The following is a 23,017-nucleotide window of genomic DNA, read 5'->3' as shown; positions in this document are numbered from 1 at the left end:
AAACTTGTTAAAACAAAAATATATAGAAAAAAGAAATATTATATAAAGAAATCAAATCGTATAATTTACATGAGTTTAAATTTTAAATTTTATAAGTTTACTTTAAAAAAAAATCTAAGACAAAATATAATATATAAAATTTTCTTGACGTATCTCTCAAAGTGATGAGAGAAAGATAATTCAAAGAACTTGCAATCTTAATTATATAAGGGTATGTATATATTAATCGTGCATAAAAGCTATATTGACACAACACATATCATGTACAGATAAAACGCTTAGGTCTTTATTGTAGGGATATACAATCTGTTCTTTCGATATATTGTGTCCAAGTTACCTTCGGTATAGTAATGTTATCGCACGCACATTTTCATAATCAAATGGCAAAAAAAAAGAAACTCTAGCCAAAATGATTTATGTATCCAGTCATAAAGCGAATTTGATGATTAAGTATCTTCCCGAGACTCAGCGCACCGCGTATATCACACATTTTTTTATGATCAACAAACAATTTTCCTTTATATTTCCGCTGATTTATTATAAAAATATTTATGGTTTGCATTATATGGAACAACCACTGTCTTTTCGGCAACAATAAATAGATAGCAGTAAATGTTTGCAATTGACATATTAAAATTTGTAGAATACGTGTTATGAATGAGTGTATCACATAAGTAATATTTTTTTATTTTCTCTCTCTCTCTCTCTCTTTCTGTCTTTTTTTCTTTTTATTTTTAGTGCATAAAATATATATATATATAACAGATGAAATGCATCTAAAAAACGTGTAATATATAATAATTCAATTGTTGTTGCTCAAACATTTGTATTTATGTACATCATATATAACATATGTAATACATTAGGATGATACACACATGCGTTTGGCGTGTAACCGTCATAAGAAAAGTATATATTATGCTTGTTACTTGCTATAAAAATAATTATATTAATTTGCTAAATGATCGCTACTCTCGAGATTCTAAATTTTATATATATATATATATATATATATATATATATATATATATGTATATATGTATATTGAAGCAATACAGATATGCGTGCGATGCGCACTAAAAGGAGAATAGTGCCAGGTCTCGGGAGGATATGCACAAAGAACGCGATTCGGATATTTCAGAAGAAGAAAATACCTTTATCTCTGTCTCTTCTTCAAAAACAATTCATTTGTCTCAGATTGCGCTCACTGTATGAAATTCCCACTTTCGAAGCCAGACGCGGAGAAACTATTAAATCACGATTATCGAATCCGCTCCGAATCGCCTTCTCCGCATTTTTCGACAAGCTTATGACAGTCCATATGCGAAAAATTGCATCCACTGGCGCTCGATTGATGTGCATACATAATTGTGCATTGACTTAACACTTACTATATGTATATATATATATTTATATACGAGTATATACATGTATGCAGAGATATGTTGCTAGTTCACTGTCGCAGACCGTATCGTTTGACGAAGAATAGAAGGAGCCGAAAATAAATAGAGTACTAATACATTTTTCTTTTTTTTAAAGTAACACGGATACACTTTCAGAATTGGTACCTGAATTGTAATTAGCACAATCATACACGATTTTCTAAATGTTTTGGGAAATTCAATTAAACATGTTTTGCTTGCTACTTTAGGCACTTAGAAATAAAGTCACGGATAAAGATAAAACTGAATACTAATGAATTTGCATATTAATGTTTCAAAAGATAATCAAATTTAATTATCGAACAAAAAAATCTTTAAATCTTCATAAAACACGAGCTCCTGAAAATATTCACGGAATCTTTTATTTATATATTTCACTATAAAAAACTCCGTTTCTTTTTTTATTATAAAGCATTTTATTACCAGAGTAATTAAAATTTATTTTTATATTCCAAAAGAAAACACTTTTGAAACACACATATACATACAGTTCGAGAATGTTATCCAGTCTATATTCAGAAAGCTAGACAAAAATGGCCAAAGTCTAATGTATAAAGTTACGAGAACTTTTTTTTATTTATTAAAATATAATATGGATGAGCACTTTCTTCTCTGGCATCTCTCTGGATGATTATAAACAGCCATTTTGCTTAAGCATCACGAGCTTTTAAAAATGTGTCTTCTATCAAGCGACACTTTAATACTTTGCACTCGATGAACGTTTCAGTAGCTTGGAAATTATTTTTGTTTCTAATCGTCAACTGAATTAATTCGAATTAGACAATATAAGATCTTCAATCTTAATTAGTTGTAATAATATTATCTGAGAAAGACTTTGCGCAAATTAAAGCTTTGAAGAGTTTAATATAACGCGAAGTCACATATTTTTTATTAGTTCTTCATGTTTGCTATATTTTAATAAACATTTTGCTCGATAATTAAAAATATAACGCCAAGAAATTCTTCATTTCTCTTTCGCTCTTTGCTCCAATGCTGCACTGAAGTGGATGTGTAATGAACCGTAGAAAAATTCACCGAGTGCAAAGCACAAGAGAACGAGATCCCTGATTTCCGGTCTCGATTGGCATGATAACGCAGTAGGGAGTATGTCGTGCAACAGCGAACTACTATCGGAAGGTAGAATGGCTCCTTTATTTTTAGTATCTAGTACGAATCACACGGTACATTTCTCTCGCCTCGAGATCGGTTTCAACATCGGTTTCAAGTGCACGAAAAAACTGCATTTTCTTTCTTTCTTTTTTTTTTTTAAGCTGCTTACAATTGAGGTAATCCATGATATAAGGCCCACGTCACACTTTCCACGTCGGACTATCGAGCATACACTAGTACTTGTCTTCGTTCCTTTCTTGTTTCTTTTTTTCACCATTAAGTACTTAGAACTATATAATGTGTATCCCGCAAGCCCCTTCGCGAACCGGTCACATCTACCGGCAATCGCTTCGCTGCTTTACTCTTTCACCCTCCCCCTCGGCTTGTCCTCAACTAAGTTATGCTATGACTACGCTTTTCGACATATATATATCACGATACGGATTATAATACGCCTAACACACACGACATTTCGCTTTAAAACTAAGTACTTAAACATTAGACGTTCAATCCAGTCTATAACAAACGTTAAAACCATGGTAATGTAAAGAGGATGGGATCCGGACGCGATGAACGAAGAAAGAAAAAAAATGTGACAATGAGAGACTGTCAGACAGATATGACACGCTAGTGAAACATCGAATGGAAAGACGGAGAATAAATCATCGCAGGAAGTATTACGGTTCTTTCTGTGAGCAGAAAGCTTAAGAAAAGAAACAAATTGAAATATACTGGTTGAGAGACATAGAGAGCAAGACAAGCGTTTTTTTTTGATAAATCGTCTGATGTTTCAAACGTTGTAGCAACGATTGAATTCTTATCGAATGATCGATTTTTGGAAAATAATTATTAACACGGTTAAATTATTAATAATAAATTGATGTTAATAGCCTAGGTAGTAAAAATTTTGATGCCAAATTACATCAAAATGACTATTTTTATTATTTGGGAAGTTACTCGAACGAGAGAAAAATCGATTAAATCGAGAAACATATAATAGATACTAATAAATTGATTTCATTTCAAAATAGAATTTAAATTGGACTTTCCATTAAACCGACTATGGTTTTTTGTTGATTGCTTTATCAGGCAGATTTTCAATTTATCCGCGTTTCGAGCGTGTTATTTGCAGTAGAAAATACGATAGAAAAAATTTGAACAGAGTAGTAAAAGGACTGAAAAAAAATTTACAAAGCAATTCAAAGAATAGAGACATCGCGAATACCCATTGAGAAGAATCGTTCTCGCTTCTCTACAACGCAAAAAACATGCAGATCTATCTCTCTTACTCGACTCTATATATCAGATTATTCTCGTACAAGAGATTGAAATGTAGATACACACTTAATTCCCCTTAATCAAATCGCGCGTACCTTAATTACCTCTCTCTTGTGTCTTATAACACGTATACGCGATTCGCATAACGTGATCGTTCGCGCGAAAAAGTGATCTTACGTGTTCTATTCATTATATTCATTTTTGGCACCTTGTGTTGTATATTTTCGCATTATAACAATCATCTTCTAAATATGGCCAGAATCGCTGTCTTGGAGGATAAACGATAAAAAAGCGTCCGTATCGTTATAGCAAACTAAAGCTGCGTTCGAATGTATTATAATCGTATTCGAGAATAGAAAATTTTCAAAAAGATAAAAAGGGGAGAACGAAAAGATACAGTGGATTCTGCACACATCTCGATTGCTATTAAAATCTCTCCTAAGAGAATGTGGAAAACGAAAAGAACTGAAAATCAAAAGAGAGAGAGAAAGAGAGAGAGAGAGAAAGAGAGAGAGAGAGGATCGTGTCTATTTCTCTTCTCGACGGAAACAGCAGTATTTTTTAACGATAAAAAGGGGAGGAGCATCGTGCATTTTCAAAATTTTGCGGTAACAAACTTTGTTTTTCAGCAAGCACCCATGTGTTTTTGTATATATACCATCATTTTAACGTGATACGTAAACCGGGAAACACTCTTATATACAATGTATACAGACTACGACATACAAATATTAATCTAATCTTTTTTGTGCTACTCGATATACTTCCGCATAATATATGTCAGTATAACCATTTATTCGCACAAGTTTATATATATATATATATATATATATATATATATATATATATAAACTATTTTTTATATTCGCTCTCCGTGTTTCTCTAATCTCTACGGTATCTCTTCTCTTCTGCGCGTGCGCGCTAGAAGGCTATTGTTATTACGAAAAATCGGTAACACCTTCGACCCAAATATGTAACGCTTAAATGTAAAAATATTTCCGGGATGTATTTGTCGCGATTGAAAAAGGAAGGCAGGAAAAAAGGGACGGGAGAGGAAGGGGAGGAAATAGGTAAATGGATAGATAGATAGGTATGTATAAGGAAACCCCTTAATAACGATACTCTTGTTTCGCATCACGTCGAACGTACACTCGAGAAAGAAAAACTGTGCTGTCAAATCGATCGCGATTTCGCGACTTACACGACTTTCGCAATTTACGATATATTTCCCGTTCGTACGCGAGGAAACGTCATTAAGAGCGACATACGCGTTTGGAAAGTTTCTCAAAGGAAAAGAAATCTTTCTCATTAGCGAAATTTCTTACATATGTGCATGTCGCTGCGATAAATTCGAATGCTTGCGAATTTATGTCCGATAAACTTCACGGTTGCGAATAAACTCGTTCCTGCATGCGTAAAAAAAATATTAATATTTTTACTTTTATCATTAATCATCACTATTGCGATTGTAATTTGAAAAAACTAACTAATTAAAAAAGGACAATTGAGCGGACAAAGATATGAAATACATCGTATCCTCCAAGTAAAGCCGTCGAATCTCAGTCCATTTGCTTTCGAAGCGATTTAAGGGAGTAGCCAAATCTTCGTCTCATTCATCCTCGTCTCATTCAGCTTCTTCTCGCTTATTACCCGGTAACTTTGTTAACAATATAGACGCTCTCCGTCGAGAAACTTCCCAGATGCGAACGACGCTTAACGCTAAAACTTAGTTTAAATGTAACATGGATCGTTTGTCCTTTCTTTTTCTGTTTTTTTTTTTCATCATTTTTTTTACATCAACGGCGTACACTTTTCGGAGTGTACCGAGCAAATTCGCAAATGAATTTGTCTCGTGTGTGTCTCTATATTATTGTTAACAACAGCAGACTATCGGGTATAACGTAACATTATCGTTTTTTTTTCCTTTCCCTGTTTCGATGCGTAAGATGCATCGATCGCGCTCTCTTTGGAGCGAGTAATCCCGCAAATAAAGCCCTGACTCTTTATCGATACAAAAGTGCCGTCAAAAATATCTCTCTCCCTTTTTTTCATCGGGCTTTAGTTAATAATCGAAAGTCATGCCACAAAGAAATTTGTGTAGGATTACTTCGGTAATCACGGTCAACGCTAGCCAAGCGTAACTAACAACAGGGTAGGGACAGGCGAAACTAATCAATCTTTTCGACAACTAATTATTCACTTTTCGTTAACCAGTCGTTAATAGAATACTGTTTTTTTTTATTCTAACACTTGTGCATCAACACTGATCGTGCGAAAAATCGACACTGATTAAACTACGCGAAATGCAGCGGAGTCACGTTGAGTAGAGACTTGATAGCCATTTCGTTGATGATTCGTAACACATGTATGCCAATTACATTCAACTTAATTTAAAATATGCTATATTTAGCTATCGGTCCTACTTCAAGGTCAAAATTTAAATTTTCATATAAAATAAAGCAAGTTACGAACATTCAGTTATTGTTTTATTTTATTCATCCCTCGAATATTTCTTCTTGATGTCATGAAATCTGTTATTTAGAATATCTCTCTTATTTATCTTTCAAATATCAACTTTAAAAGTCCTTTTTGAACGGCTAGTTATCTTCGCACAGTTTTGATAATCGCTTATATTCTTATGGTTAAAACGACTGGTTACTCACTAATTATTGCCCATCCCTACAAGAACATCGCTTGTCTTCTAAGGATTATCTCGAAGTGTTTTGCCCATCGAAGGGGCACACTCTGGTTTATGTTTTTATGTGTGTGTGTATGTGTATAGGGATGTGTGATAACAATTTTACGTTATAATTTATATTTATCTCGCTCATTCTTGCTCGCAGCTTCAAAGCATCCTCTACATCACAAAAATATCAACGTTTGGAAACTACTATAATATCCTGTGCTCTTTTCGACCAATATTCGACTCCTCGGTGAAGAAGCTGATGCTTCTTTAATAATTCTACCGATACGTCGCTTGCGTCAAAATCAATCATGTATTGTATTCTATAAAAATAAGAAAAAAGGATTATATCGGAGAGCAAAGCTAGAACTCTCTTCGAGAACAAAGTTAAGTAACAAAATTAGGGATAATCTACCAAATCGGATTATCCCTAAAAGTGATCGCTTGTACGCAACGGTAAACAAGGTTGTTTCGAGAGGATCGTTTGATTTTAAAACTTTGTTGGCAAAAGTAATCCTAAAAGTCACGTTTGACGTAGGTCCGAATACAGTTGTGAAACTTACTTTACCTTTGACATGTTTTTAGTTACGACCAAAAATATATATAAAAATATATAATATTATATACATATATATAAAAGAAAATAGTACAGAAAATGTTTTTAAATTTGTGCAAATTTTTACATTTATATACGAATCGATGATGAAATCTAAAGAATCTAGAATTGTTTTGCATATGTTTAAAAAAAAAAAAAAATATATATATATATATATATATAATAGGAAGAATAAAAAATAGTTCGCAAATTTTCAATATTTTTCTATAATTATAATTTAATTTATATATATTATCATTTTCATATTTATTATTTAATTTAGGTCGTTTCTAAAAATATGTCTTTAGGAAATTCTGTCAAAAATTTTTGAGAAATTTTCTGTAGATATAATTTTCAAAATAAAAAGTAAATACATAAAAAAGTAGATTTAAAGAAAACAAATGTGTACGCATGTATATTCGTTTATCATAACAATTCTCGCTTACCTCAAGATTTTTAATCGGTGAGATCCTGAAAAGGATGAATTTTACAAATATAACGGTGATGCGAACGCGCGCGCATGTTTCTCGCCCACGTATCGGTATATCCTGGTCATGTAATTCTAAAAATGCGTATAATAACGTTTATCGTAAATGTAAATATTACGAATGCAGATTTATAACATGTCTATCATGCTGAAATGGTACACGTCGTTTCGGAAAGCTCATCAAAATGTTGCTATTTTTCAGGTTCCGCTTTCTTGGCGCGAAATAATGTTCTTTAACTAGATGCTTGAAGGAGCAAGTAAAAGAAGGCAATACGTATCGTTGCACGATTTTATCGCCTTTAATCTTGAATTAATGATCACAGTGATTTAAAATTTAATATTGTACGTACAAATTCTTCATTCGCGAACGAATCTCAAAAAATTCGCATCGCTAAGTTGATATCACGTGTGCTAGTATAACACTATAGTTCACTCACAAAACTAACGCTTCCTTTTCATAAAATATCGACGTATCTCTTTTACTTGCCCCTTTAATTTTAGAGTCTGCACGATTCTCTGATATAATCTTGCCGCAAAAGCGCGCAGACGCAAACATATAATACAAAAGCCCGTAAAGAGACGTCTGTGAAAGACGCTTAAACAACTTCTAAAAGATTTAAACATCCGCTCGTCCGTATTGAAGCTCGTTCTCGAGCGAATAACTGAGATTAGGTATTCACAGCATAATTTTTCGTAGTCATTGAACCGCACCGGGCGGCAACGAGGTGAATACGGAAGGAGAGGAGGGAAGGGGAAGGAAGAAGGAGAAGAGATGATGAAAATAAAGAGAGCAGCGCCTGACGTAAAAAGCTTCCTGATTTTGCTACGACGGAAGACTGAGTTTCGTCCGTAGCTATGTTACTCTCTTCCATTCCTTGATGCGCCGCTATCGACGTCATCGACTAAAAATTTTCTTCAAGAAATTCGAGAAAGCGTGGCTTATCTCGATGGTATCGAACGATGCGTTTAGAACATTCCTCGAACCGAAACGCTTTAAGGTTCATCATTTTACCAGCGATAAGAACAATTTTCACTCTTATCACTCGTCAACTCGATGACTCGCAACAACGAATGATAACGCGAAAATGCCTTCCGTTAATCGCGATGAACGCGACTCGATCAGCACGGCTGCCCGACGACCAGCGTCGCTTGTAAGTGCCTTACACGATGCGGGGGATACATCCAGTACAGTCTCATCGAATGGTATAGAAGGGAGAGGGAGAAGATATCTGTTGCAGGGATTATCGAGCAAAGGAAAAGGTCGCTTCGTTAACGTAACTTTGACGAGCGTGGTGCACAGGGGAAGGGTATGAGGGGGGAAGGAACTCGCTCGACTAGAATATCATTTATCGTCGATCAAGGTAATCTTCGTTCCCCTTACTCGGGCTTCAAGCGATGCCATTGCACGATGGTCTGCCTCGGCTTTGTGATCATATCCTGCCAATGCTTCGTTTCACTTGCGCCACTTCCGTTTTTCCCTGAAAAGGAATTTACGCTATATGCATTAAACATCGGACTCCAATTTCTCGTCGCTATCTGTTTCTACAATGTTTCGACGTTTGATCGAACGGGAGAAAAAAACGCTAGTTTATTTCGGTTGAGAAAAAGATTTGGAATTTTCAACGCTTTTAATCGTCGACAAATTACATTGGAATTCTGGATAATCCAGACTCATCCAAACGTATGACAAGTTTAATAAATATTTGCAGGATAAAAAAATTATATAATTTAGATATTTGATATTTTTTTTCAAATTATTGACAATGATTAATAAAAATATATTTGTTAAAAGATTTATGTTTGTTTCGCTATTCTTCCTCTATTTTAAATGCAGACATCATTGATAAACATATAATGTGAATTCTAAAACGGGCTTCGTTAAAAAAGATTCAAGATACCTGCGAGCTGAATCCGTCCGATCAGTTCATTTCGTCCAATGTTGTCGAAATCCATCACCATCACATCCAAAGAGCATTCTCTGATCTTCTCCCATGGTACATTGAAGGAGAATACCTCGTTGAATACTGGATTCAATGTACATTTGAAGATCGGGGTCTTGCGTTTCTCGATCCTCTTGTCGCCAAACTGCAGCCACACCTTGACATACGGATCTGGAAATTACGAATATTAATCGTGAATATTATCGAATCTCTCATTCTTTTAAATGCGCAATGAAAAACGAAACAGAATTCATTATCACATAATTTTTATTTGAAAAGAATATATTTATATGCGTAGCGTATTTCAATTTCTTAAAAAAGTAACGCTTGTTGAGGAAGGACAATTTTTCAAAGAAGAGATTTGGTCGACGATGATACAAGATGACGTGCGAACAATGTAATGTTACCTGATTTTCCGTTGATGTCCTTAGCTTTAAGATTCCTCGCCTTCAAAAGAGTCAACGTCAATATGGAATTACTCGGATGATAGCACAGCGAGCATAGAAGTTCTCCGCATTTATCCTTAGCCGGCGGTTTGAGAGCCTTCCAAAACGACGGTTTCTCCGATAAATCGACCTGCGACAAATCCGCGAGATATTATCGATAATTGTTATGTTTTCAGTATCCATTTTACACTGATCTATCTCGTACAATTTTCACTCTAATTTTAGCGAATCACAGAGTTTGAACTTTTGCAAAAGAGAGAAGAAGGATTATCTTTCAATATCTATATTAAGATTAATTACTTTCCATAGATTATTAATTTTATTTAAAAAATGTGTGGTTTTTTCGCAACCGTAATAAGAGAAATAATGAAATTAAAAATAGAAGTTTCCGCATGCGTGCGTGCGTGTGTGTCTGCGTGTTTACATGTCCTTATGAAAAATTATACAATCTTTTATAAGGGAAGGCAACGTTCGCCACGTTATCATTATTACCTTCGTCACGTTTACCCCTTATTAGAGCGTACGACGAACGTGTACCAATTACGTGTTCTATTCCAAGTGGTCACATACGTAATAATTAATTGCTATCGTATGCTGCGAATGAGAAATGTGAAATTTTTGCGGCATAAACGCCTCTCAAATCGCACAAATATGTCGAATTTAAACAGTTTAATTCACTATTAAAACACTTGTTTTTTAATAAAAAAGAAAACAAAAAAATTGCATATTGCTTTTCATTGTAATATTTAATTTACAGTTATTATTATTAACGTATATACATATTATATTATTAATGTCTCGTCTTTCCATAATAATAATATTGATATAGGACCGGAGTTACGTTACTAAGTGTTTAGCATGACTAGAATTAAATTTCGCTCGCATAAATAATATCATTAGGTCTTGCGCTTTTATTATATTATTAATTATGTATTTTAATATAAATAATATATTTCATATATATTTATAATCATATATTTATAATATACATATATAATTTATATAATACATATATATAAATTATTTATGTATAAATTATTTATTTATATAATACATATATATAATTTATATAATAATATTAATGCATATTAATCAATTTTTTAAATTAATCTTTCTATATATAATTCTTTCTATATATGAATATGCGACGCGAAGATGCACGAGATGCGTGAAATACTGATGCGATGCCGGCAAATGTAGGTATCGCTCCTGGGAAATGAATATGTGCACAGCGCGTAGAATTATCACGCGCGTGTCTCCCACGTGTTATTGCGCGTGCAGATTATAAATTGTCTCTCTTGATAATATTGATACCGTAGATTGAAGTTATGCCTCTAAGCGGTCCGCCGGATTAGCGAATTAAAGCTCATTCATTCACGTTCTCCCTCCCTCTCTCTCTCTCTCTCTCTCTCTCTCTCTCTCTCTCTCTCTCTCTCTCTCTCTTATAAAAAATAACTGGCGAGAATTCAATTGGTCTTACTCTCTGAAATTATTCCACTTTAATATGCGTTTGCAAATAACACATTATAATTATATAAAAATGACCTCTTTAAATTAATAAAAAGATTTTTTTGCTGATATAATTTACATCTGTCTATATTTGAAATTGAACTCATGATTATGTTGCTTTCAAATAACAAGTTTTAAAATTACTTCTCTGTTATATAACAAATATTGAAATAAAAAAATATTATATCGATAAAATTATTTCCTAGTTTAATAACAGGATATTTCATGACTGACGATGTAATTGAGAAAAAGTAAGTTTCTTGACGAAAAAATAAGCCAAAATTGTAGAATAAATTTTTATACGTTTTGTCTTTAGAATTTTTGCTTTTCCGATATCTCCAGTTAAGGACATCCGTATATCATTCTCCAATAAATCCAACTTTATTTCAAGATAAAACAATTATTTTGATAAATTCAAGGAGAAACACATTTATCGAATCTCTCTCTCTCTCTCTCTCTCTCTCTCTCTCTCTCTCTCTCGTCGTGATTTCTCCAAAGTAATCAATCGATTCGCATGTTCATCCATTAGACGGTAATTTCATCCGCCATTGCGAATGATAATTACGAGATAAGAGCCTGCGGATCCGATTCCAGGACAGACGTAAGGCGACAGAGACGTACGATGTGCAACATGTCAGATTCTGCGTATCCTGTCGCGCGAATCCCTTAAGCCGCGTGTAATAATTAAACCACGCAAATTGCAAAAGCGGGAACGAGTAGGGAGGGGGACGCGTCTCGCCAAATTACCTGGCAAAGCGGCAGAAACATTTCCCCTATGGAGTCGTCCCTCGAGAATCGATCGTAGTCGAAGACATGCAGATGTAATACCCTGCTCTGCAGCTTCTGTATGGGGAAACCTGTCGGGAGGTAAATGCGTATGCTTTATTGAATTATCATAATCCTATCTGCCGAATCAAATTTAATTGCATTCACGCGTCTTCCTATAATTTTAGCGCAATTTATTTTTTTTTATCGGTACGATGAATGGAGATATAATTGATAATTTATTGTTTTTTATGTTTGAAATATATTTTAATATATATATATAAATTTACTTGTCTAAAGAAAATGAAACATATGAGATTTATATATATATATATATATATATATATATATATATATATATATATATATATATATATTCTGTTTTGTTTTTAAATTGAATTTTCTGACCGCTACACCATTTCGCTGCAATTTCTTTAATCGATGTCGCTTGACTTAATTAAATTAATACGAAGAGCATTATTAAATACATGTACGCTTACCTTCGAAATAAAAGGTCTCGTTCCATCTCGGGTTCAACGTGCGTCTTTTGATTTTTGTCTCGAGTCGGTGTTTCTTGTCCGGAAGCAACGTCACGCGGACGTACGGATCGGAAGTACCTGACAAGTCCTTCGCCGGCAGATCTTTGCCCTGAAGCACAATCGGATATATAGAGATAAATCGTGAGAATTTTAAAGAACGAGAGAGGCTTTCGACGCGCGCGAGATCCCTTCGAAGATCTCTCTTTTCGCGAAACATGCAGATTCGCTGTACCTTTAAAGTAGACAAAGTCCCCTTTATACGAAAAGCGAGGTTCGATGTAAGTCTCTGCATAATCTGTACGCATAATGCTCTTGCATTATCTTACAAACAAAACCGGATTTCTCATTAGTATAATGCTAAGCGCCTGTGAAATTTTCAGGGCAGGAAAGAAAGACGGAAAATATATATTCTTTAAAATAGAAAGGAATATAATGACATTCGCATGTTACTCCAAATGGCATAATCGCAAAATTTCGAAATAGACAGCAACATATTATTTCACTGTATAAAATGCAGGAAAGTAATGTTAAAAAATTTCACACAGTGTAAACTATACTCTAACATAAATAAAAGAAATTTAATCAACATGCACATCTCAACTGTTTTCAAGATAATCTATGTATCTTGCATAGAGATAAAAAATGCCAGCATCATAATTCGGCCTCGTTTGTAATATTTACATATATCTGTGTGAATAGGCGTTGTGTATGTTTCGTTTATAAAACTACATAGAATGTTTATAGAATGTTTAAAACACCGGATTTCCTCTTTTGCTAGCAGATTCTCTCTGGTCTTTAAAAATAATTTTTCCTTAACAAAAATCTTGGGATATTAATATAATTTTCAAGTTATAAACATTGAAAGAGAAAACCTTTTCATAAACTATAAACTTTGTAGAGTCAAAAATTTAACAAAATTACATTCTTCAATTAATTTCAAGGAATTTTCGGATTTATTTTATTAAAATTTTGAATTACGATTAGGATGGTATATAAATATGTGAAGAAAAGGAAAAATTAAAATCATGATCTTTCTTAATATATTTGCTAAAGATAAATCAATTTCAAATTGATTGAAGAGAATCTGCTATCAAGAGGATATTCGGTGATTTTGCGCATCTAAATGGCAGGCAATGATGCATCGAGTGTCTTTGTCTCCATCACGCGACGTCTTGCAAAGTTATCGGCGGGGTCCTCCAAGTCTATAGGTAAGAGAATTCAGTAATTTTGTGTGTGTGAGACTCGCAACAGTAGCTTTGCGTGTGTATGTGTACGATATAACTATAAGCGTCGTTCTCAACAGATTGTAAGCGGTTCTCTTGTGTGCGCGACATAGTCGATGCTGCTAATGGGAGCTATATGGACGTGGGGCAATCAATAAGAACGGCTCGTAACGGCCTCGATAGCCGCCCGTGTGTTTTTCACGAAACTATAGGAGAGGGGTTCGCTCCAGAGGTGCCGCCTTTTCTCAACTTTCTGTGAAAGTCACTCGTCCGGTCGTTTGAAAGCCGTTCGATCGTGACCTTAGAGGCGCGTGATCTTCGAGCCGCGAGATGAACCATCATTTTTCATTCGCCTGTCAGAGAAGTCGTCTCCCCAACTTCGTAATGTCATTATGACGAGTCAAACTCGCCGAGATGAATGCTGCGCATTTATAATATCAAGGTTGCGCGAAGATTCAAAGACATTTTGAAATTTAATCTAAAGTATTCTTTTTTTCTTTTTTTTTTCATATTCTAAGCATCGAAGATGAATTGCCTCTTGCGAAATAATCCTTATGAAAATTTTTTTATTTTTAATTTTAATTTTTTTATTTTAATTTTTTTATTTTAATAAACATTATTTAAACGAGAATTTTAATACGATTACATGTAATTGTCAAAATATTTAATGTTAAAAATTAAAGCGTGTTTGTAGGAACAAATTCCCTTGGTTAAATATTTAATAAAAAAAAGTCCATCGTATAACGTAGCTGTAATTTACAGCTACAATTCCGTAATATCTTGCATGCATTTGTACGTTTGTATATGTGTGTTAAACACGTACTTTTGTAAAAGAAGCTTCTACTTTTTCCGAGGTTGTATAAGAATATTGAACGTAATCGAATAAATACGAATAAATAAATCGAGTAAATACGGTATCTTTGGTGAATGTACGGTTGAATATTCTGTGGTGCCAACAAATTTTCACACGAGAGAAACACAGAAAATGGCGAAAATGGAAATTTTTCGGGATGAAAGCACGGGGGCGTTCCACTTTCATCGAGGTACATGCGAGCCATTTATAATTCACGTCTGTTGCGAAGAAAATACGAAGCGAAATATAAAGTTAACCAAATTACACTCGAACAGAAAAAGAGGCCTCGCGAGAAAATCGCGTTACACACGTGTTATCAATATTCGCCGAGGAAATCAACGAGAAGAAAACAATCGCATTTCTTTTTATAGTACAACGCGCACACACAATGTCAGAAATATAAAATAAAAGTCGCAACAACACATCATTCGCCAAAGTTCTCTATTAAATAATTCACCGACGGAACGATTAAATTCGCCAAGAGAAAAAGGTCGGATGCAAATTGAGCGAAAAATTATGCTTTTTTTCACTAGCATGTGTTTAATAAAGTACGCGATAATATTAAGCGATTTTATTATAATTTTTCGCTAAAATAAGAAAGTAGCACATTGCATGTAGTTATATCCTCTCCTATAGCATCGAGAAATATTAATTTTATAATAATAATAATAATAATATTAATAGTAATAATAATAATAACAACAATAATAATAATAATAATGATAATAATAATAATAATAATAATAATAATAATAATAGAATTCTTCTACGAATATCTTTACTCGAAAAATTACACATTAAAACTTGAATCGGGAGAGTATTTTACAAAATTTGAGTCGCGTGCAATGTAAAATATAATCGCGTAAATATGACGATACTGTGTGCCTGACTGTTGAGATCTCTTGGCACGATAATCCTTGTGTTGCAAAGAGAACCGAGTAGATATCGGTGGTCGAGCGTGTTTCACTTAACGTCGGATTAAATCGTGCGGGACGAAAAATCCAGCGTTCGGTAATTTATGCGTCTGTTTACAACCGAGAAGCCCCCACCGCGCTGAACATGCTATTTTCCCTGAGACTGTAGCGCATTTCAGTTTCAAAAGTCCTTGCTCTACGTAACAGAAAAGTAATGTACGGCGTCCCAGTTTTGCAGGATATTTCGTACACACATTCACATTTCGGTGCAAAACGGTGTCTCGTCTGCGATTTATGGGTGATCCTCATCGTCCAAAAATCGACTATAATGCGTTCACACATATAACCGCAAGTATAATCAAGAAAATAATAATTCTACGTCAAAGAATGAATTAAAAGTTTTATGAAATCAAAACTATCTCATATGCTTTAGTTTAGTTGGAAAAGAAAATCGACTTTAAAATGTGAAAAATTAATAACATATCTGTGTTCGTTTAAGTTTGAATAGTCTCTGTCTCATCTGGTGTCACATATGTTTATATCGAAAATGATTATTGATATATAAAGTTACAACAATTTTTATTTGACAAAAGTCAATAATTATAACAGATCATTAGAAGTCACTCAAGCTCAAAAACATAATGTGTTATCAATTTTCTAACAGAATTTATTTGTCAGAATTTATTTTGTCGAAAACAAGGCTTTGTTTTTGGCAAAAAAATTGATTTTATAAATCTTCAATTTATTTTTGCATGTGAAATTACTTTTCCCCGATTGCACCATCAATTACAGGACATCTTGATAGCCCCGATTTATATTTTTAGACCGTATCGGAAATGCAAACGCTCAATCAGAAATACGCGTATCGGTCAATCGGTGTAGAATAACGCGTATTATACTATAGAGTAATTTGAAAAGCGTGATTTTCAACAAAAAAATAAAATCGTCCCTTATCATTATTCATGCGTAATTATCAACCACAACACGTTATTGCTATTAATGCGATAACCGCTTTCAATTTTGATTTAATATATTATTTCCTGCATAATATTATTCTCTTTTCTCCCCTCCCCTCTCTCTTCCTGTATTCTATTATTATTATTATTATTATTATTATTATTATTATTGTAGTTGTACGATCGTAGCAATATCATGTGCAACGGACGCATGCAAACACGCTCAATAACAAAATAAACGGCTGGCAAGTAAGTTTCGAAGAGCCAAGTTCTGGCGCATCGAGTTGGGTACAACGAAAACTTGGATATACCGACCTGTATGATGCGCAGAATAAGCGTGCTGTTCTGAAAGTCATACTCGAGACTGAAGTGGATCTGACCGACGTTCTCGCTCGGCTCGGAATTGTCGATATACATGTCGACCAGGGAAATAGACCTGCTTTGTAGAAACGCTTTCTGCAACACATGCACACAGCACAGATCGTTACGATTCGTTCCGAAGAAGACATCTCGAGATTCCTCCGTTTCGCTTCCAGAAGCAATACTTGGATTAAAGTTTAACCAGAGTGCGATCTCTTAAAATCGAATTACATTGCAAAAAATACAAAGATCTCTAGAAGAATTAAATATTTTACGTTCGTCCATTTCTATCCGAGATACGAGATACGAGAATCCATTACATCCACGTAAGCAATAATTGCACAATTACTGTCACTTTTATAGCTTTCTTATATGTCACATTACAACATGATTCTTCGATTAGAGAAAAGAAGATAAAGACGACGAGCTTTCGATTTGCCAATTTTTCCTGACTCTGAGCACAGAGAAAAATGTATACTGTATTCAAGTAAATATTATTTATTTTAAGTATATCATAAGTTTGTATATCCGCAAATATATCAAAAGTTCACTACAAGCATTAAATTGAATTATTCTATATAAATTTAATATATTCTGAATTTTAGTAAGTGCAGTATTTTAGTCAAGAATATTAAATTAAAACAAAAATTTGGTTTGCTTGCTACATAAAGTAAGTTTGATTTTTCTTTGATACAACTTTACAATATTCTTGAAGAGAAAATAAATTCTTCTTTTGTGTACATGATAATGAGATTTTCTAATACTTGTGATGAGTATATTTTAAGACTATTATCAAGAATATATTCTTTGTTAAAGAAAACTATTACTTAAAAAAAAAATAATAATAAACTGAGTAATCGCTTTTCTTGGCAGTGGAATAATATTTTTCTCTGTGTGCGAGGACATAAAAATAATGATTAATTTTTTTATTAACTAAATCCTTCTCTATCGTCAACAAAAATTGAGAGGTTGATAAACAAATTAGATTTTTTGAAATTATAATTCTTTGACGACAATTTCATCGTATTATCTCCCCTTCCCTCTTTCCTTTCCCAATCGACGGTGAAAAATCTAGAGACATTTACCGAGGGGTGTTCTCCCTTGACATTCTGCAGCTGCTTGTTCTGCGGCCCGGCGGTAGGTGTACGGGGTTCTCCGCTTCCGACGTTGCTGGCGCCGCTACCTGGCGCCGCCGTCCCACCCGCGGCTCCGCCGCCGCTCGCAGGTCCACCGCTACCACCTGCCGGGGATTTGCTGGCGGGGCTGCCGGTCGTCCTGAAAAATACACGTAAGATTTGTCGCCGTTATTCACGCACATATTTTCACGCCCACGCCATGAATTACGGTCGTCTCTAGCTGATCGATTATTCTCGTTATCCTTTGACAGAAGCAGGAATCGTCTGGAGACCACTCCGCTAAAACAAACTCGATATTTTATTTGTTTCGTTACCTCATTGAAGTCTGATTAAACGCCAGAAGAATCTAAGCAAAGGAATACTCTATGCAATTTTTCGGCAGAGATTTTTCTCAGAAATGCCCCTTCGCAATTTTGAGAAAATCGAAGTTAAATTGTAAAAGAAAATTCTTATTAATATTCTTATAATTATAAAGTTTGATAGTCGTCGAATTATATTTTGGCATCAAAAAAGATGCAGAAAACAATTATTTTCTTTTATGGATTTAAAAGAAACTTAAATTATAGTAGTTAAAATATTAAATTATAGTCTTACTTTGTCACAAAAATTTCTAGTTATGAATGTGAGACACATATTTGCCTTTATTATATGATTTTTATAATTACAAGTCTCATGGTAATCTTATAATATTATATTACCTAAAATTCCTTTCGAAAGAGAACGAGGCAGTTTTACAATTTTCTGTACAAAATTTTCTAGAAACAAATATTTTTATTAATTTCAAGATTTTTACTACGTCCATTGTAATTTTACTTCAATTTTCAAAAATATTACAAATACTTAAATAGATTATAAACATTTCGATAAATCTACAAGTGCGAAACGCAACAAGCGATTATCAGTCCAATATTCGAATCCATTCGATATCTTTCTGAAATGACATTTTCCTGTCATCTGTTTATCCCTGACAATCTCTCGCTCGTCCCTTCATTCATGCACAAGCTTATCACCAACCTAGCGTATATCCTAGCGATACGACGTTTCGGTGATGTTACGTTATAGAGGCGCACTAGGCGATAACTCTAACAATAAGATCTAGATAAATTTATCGTTCAATCTACTCTCTGTCGCATCTACTGCGAGCTACACGTACATCGCTAATCGGCGCGTCGTTCTCTCAGGCACGCAAGTCGATATACGTCATGTCGTCGGTTCGTATTAATAGTTGCTGTTTACTACTCAGTCGCGGAGCGTTCATAATTGTACAAAAGCCACGGCAGGAAAGAAAAATAAATGCCAAGTACGTGAAAAAAAGAAGAAATCGATACGTAAGCTGAAATTGTTTGATACGGAAACGCTAAAATGCTGTCGTCTCTCGTTTCTATTAAATAGAAAAAAAATTTCATCCATTTTATGGAGAAAATGTAAATTTCTCGTTATATTTATCTACTTGTCAACGTTTTAAAATGTCCCGAATGGATCGTGTACAGGGTATTCTAAAATCATTTCATTGGTCAATTTGACGATTTTCCATCAGGGAAAAAGCCGAGGCATCAATAATTTGTGATTGAAAACGAGGGCTCTTCGCAAGCTAAATTTTATAGAATCAAAAGATCAATAAAATTATTTTTTTCGATTAATTTCGAATGAAATTTACTTTAATAGAATTTTAATTAGAGAAGATTTAATTAACAACGATACGTGATGGAAAAAATTTGCAAAAGTGATGATCTTTCTGCAGATTTTCAGAGAAAATGTCAAGTCTAGATTAGCTAAAAAAGTCAAGTCTAGTTAATTAAAAAACCTACTATCAAAAGAATAATTTCGAAATATCCTATTTCACTCGATATGCAAATTAATGTGTATCATTAATCGAATTCTAAAATAATTGAATTCTTTTTTTGAAGACAATGAATCAATGACATCTTTGCTAATATAATTAATTACAAATTAATATAGCACCAATTAAAATTTTTACATCTGTTTTATTTGCTTGGCTGCTATTTCGAGTTTATGTACTTAAATAATCCGCAAATTTATTGCATCGATATGTTTAAATGTGTTCGACATCGACGTTATTTATAAAATATCGTAAAAAATGCGCGTATTCTCATGGTATCACAACATCGCTAAAAGCACGAAACGTTACATTTCGCACGTAAGCGCAATATACACATAAAGGGAAAAAGGTATACGTCCGCATAAATTTCTTTTTATTTTTTATCCGATTAAAGGGAGGTCTCGACAGCGAGTATTTTACCGGATTCGCGGCGAGTGTTTCCTTATTTACTGCGAATTTTTATTCATAACTCATAAATAAGAATGAGAAAGAAATCCGCGCGGAGTGCTCTGCTATCGATGTGCAGAAAGATGCATTGCGAGACACCTGTGACAGTGGTCCGCAATTTATGACCGTCGTCGATTTTTACGGTTAAAATGACATCAAGATATCATATCACGTAATTCTCAGTTGGATATATATTAATAAGTTTTGTTTTATACCTAACTAAAAATTATTAATTATTAACAGTATCAAGCTTAATGCCATTTTAATCGTTGAAAAATCTCATTAATCTATATTAATTAAAATTATTTTCGAACAGATAAAGTATAAAAATATACAAATTTTTGTTTGTACAGAAACAAATGAGATAAATATAACAATAGAGATAATAGGTCTTCTACGCTCGCTCAAGATGTAGGGGAATCACATAGAGAAATATTTTTGTCATGTAAGAGGTGTTTACCTCTTGTCACATTACACGTATAAGCGGTATTTATTGCAGTGGCAGAAGAGTTTGCTGGGATGCGTCTGTATATTTGCTGCGGTAAACAACGAATGATACGAGGGAATCCGCGTTCAAGTGTAAGAGACGAAAGTGCGATGTAAGATTGTCTGAGAAAAATCGCATTTTCAATAGACATAGAATTTCACGCATCGCTCACGAATGAAATTAATTTCACATGATTGCCCGAGAAATTTCCTTTATCGGATTTAAAAAATAATTTTTTAAATAATTATTCTCCCTCTTTTGTTACACACCTAATTAATTTTATTCATACAATAAACGTTCCTTGCAGATTGTACGATCTTCACACATACACATACGAGTATGAATTTCAAACCAAAAACTTGAAAAGTAATGTAAAACGTCATATCTACGTCGAACATGGATTTTATAGAAACTGTTGATCCAACGAGCTGCTGGCCGTATAAACAAAATCTATGATGCAGATCCATTTGACTGCAGACAATGTATTTATGTATGTATATTGTGTATTTATGCAGGCGAAGAAAAATAGAGTGGTCTCAGAGTAAAGAATGAGGATAAATCCAATAGCTGGCCGATCGAATGGACTTAAGAAATAGAAAAAACAATATATATATAATATATTCTCGCTCTCTGCAGATTATAAGAAACACAAGACGAAATGGCGGGCAGATAGATAGATGACAGATCGAGAAAGATAAAGAAATAGAGTTGTACAAACGCTGGGGCTACGCAACCAACAGAAACGACGTGACATGATCATCATATCATCATCGGGCAAAACGAGAAAATTGTGATAGAAGGGTGAACGAAGTGCAACTACTTACGCAATCAAAGTAGACGGTATATATAGTGTATTCCGTTAAGAAGAGAAGTCGGAAGTGAGAGAGAAGACAATAGGAAAAGTTAAATAAAGTAGAGCTGAGTACATGTATAGATCAACGGACCCTTTCCGTTTAAATGTCACACACCTTTATCTCCCACACACGGTCGTTCATACTTACTCTAATTGCGCTCTGCGAGGTTCCGATCGAAACGAGGGGCATGAAACAGAAAAAGAGATCAGTGATTAATTAATTAACTGGACGTGCACACGTACACAGATACACTTTAGACGAACGATAGAGTTCGAAACAAAGTTCGGGCAGAGATAAGGAGAAAACATTGCGCCACAATATTTCGGAGACAAAACACATAACATTAACGTCGTAAAACATCACTTATCAATCTTAAATTAAGAGAGAGAAGATGTAAGATCCACATACAAAGGAGGAAAAAAGAAATGCGTGCATTGTAACACGATTAAGGACAATTTGCGAGCGTGAAATTAATTTGCGAATTGTTATTTCACGACACTTGTATACAAGTGGTGCGATACTCGCGTCAAATATTGTCGAGAGACAACGCAATAGTTGTAAATTGTACGCAGTTGTAGAAGTGATAACATCTTTAACACAATGTCTAGCTAAACCGAGTACGAAGAAGTTTAAATACTTGGAGAGCGTTGAGAGTTAATTGCCATCTCTCTCGTTCATTAAAGCGAAAAGTTTCATTAGATGTAAAAGGTATACATAATACAGAAAGAGAAACAGCTAATAATTTTATCAACGTCAATATAATCGCCGGTTCGCCTCGTAATTGCAAGATGTACAAAGTTATTTCTTGCATCACTCTTTAATTTGCCCATGATTTGTGTACAATAGTCGATCATATATTAAAATCTATTTTCATTACTCCTTTTTCAACCTGGGTATAAAGTATAAAGTTTGTTTCAAACTTGCGTTCTATCGGCGCGTAAAATTGCATAAGTAAATAAATCTCATAAGTAAATAAAGAACCGCGACGCGGGGGAAGCGGGGGGAGAGACAGAGACGACTGCATCTCATTATCATTATATCAATGTTCGCTTATTGATGCAATTACTTTTTTAGAGAGAGAGCGAGCGACGCATCTAGAATTTTAATGAGTCGATCATTATGCATCGTTACGACGCAATACATCGCTCATTTG

At 34.0% G+C, this 23,017-nt stretch overlaps 1 protein-coding gene across 8 annotated transcripts in view; it reads right to left on the bottom strand.

The window, feature by feature from the left end:
• Positions 1-264: 264 nt before the first annotated feature.
• Syt7 (Synaptotagmin 7) overlaps positions 265-23,017 on the bottom strand; it is a 148,696-nt gene continuing 125,943 nt past the window's right edge. For 6 of the 8 annotated variants that reach the window (XM_083082996.1, XM_083082997.1, XM_083082994.1 and 3 more), the window contains 8 exons: positions 22,012-22,023; positions 18,186-18,375; positions 17,056-17,196; positions 12,756-12,903; positions 12,238-12,347; positions 9,943-10,111; positions 9,494-9,706; positions 265-9,073 (listed from right to left, as the gene is read on the bottom strand). In XM_083082996.1, coding sequence (XP_082939122.1) covers positions 8,973-9,073; positions 9,494-9,706; positions 9,943-10,111; positions 12,238-12,347; positions 12,756-12,903; positions 17,056-17,196; positions 18,186-18,375; positions 22,012-22,023 — 1,084 coding nt within the window. In that variant the 3' untranslated portion in view covers positions 265-8,972. The remainder of the gene's footprint in view (positions 9,074-9,493; positions 9,707-9,942; positions 10,112-12,237; positions 12,348-12,755; positions 12,904-17,055; positions 17,197-18,185; positions 18,376-22,011; positions 22,024-23,017) is intronic. The other 2 variants (XM_083082995.1, XM_083083001.1) reach the window with 1 other exon arrangement.

This window comes from Camponotus vicinus, unplaced genomic scaffold (assembly GCF_025532165.1).
Source record: "Camponotus vicinus isolate PSW18456_S1 unplaced genomic scaffold, iyCamVici1.0 SCAF_11, whole genome shotgun sequence".
Lineage (NCBI taxonomy): Eukaryota > Metazoa > Arthropoda > Insecta > Hymenoptera > Formicidae > Camponotus > Camponotus vicinus.
The sequence above is the reverse complement of the archived record's forward strand: the minus strand, read 5'-3'. Positions and strand labels throughout refer to the sequence as shown.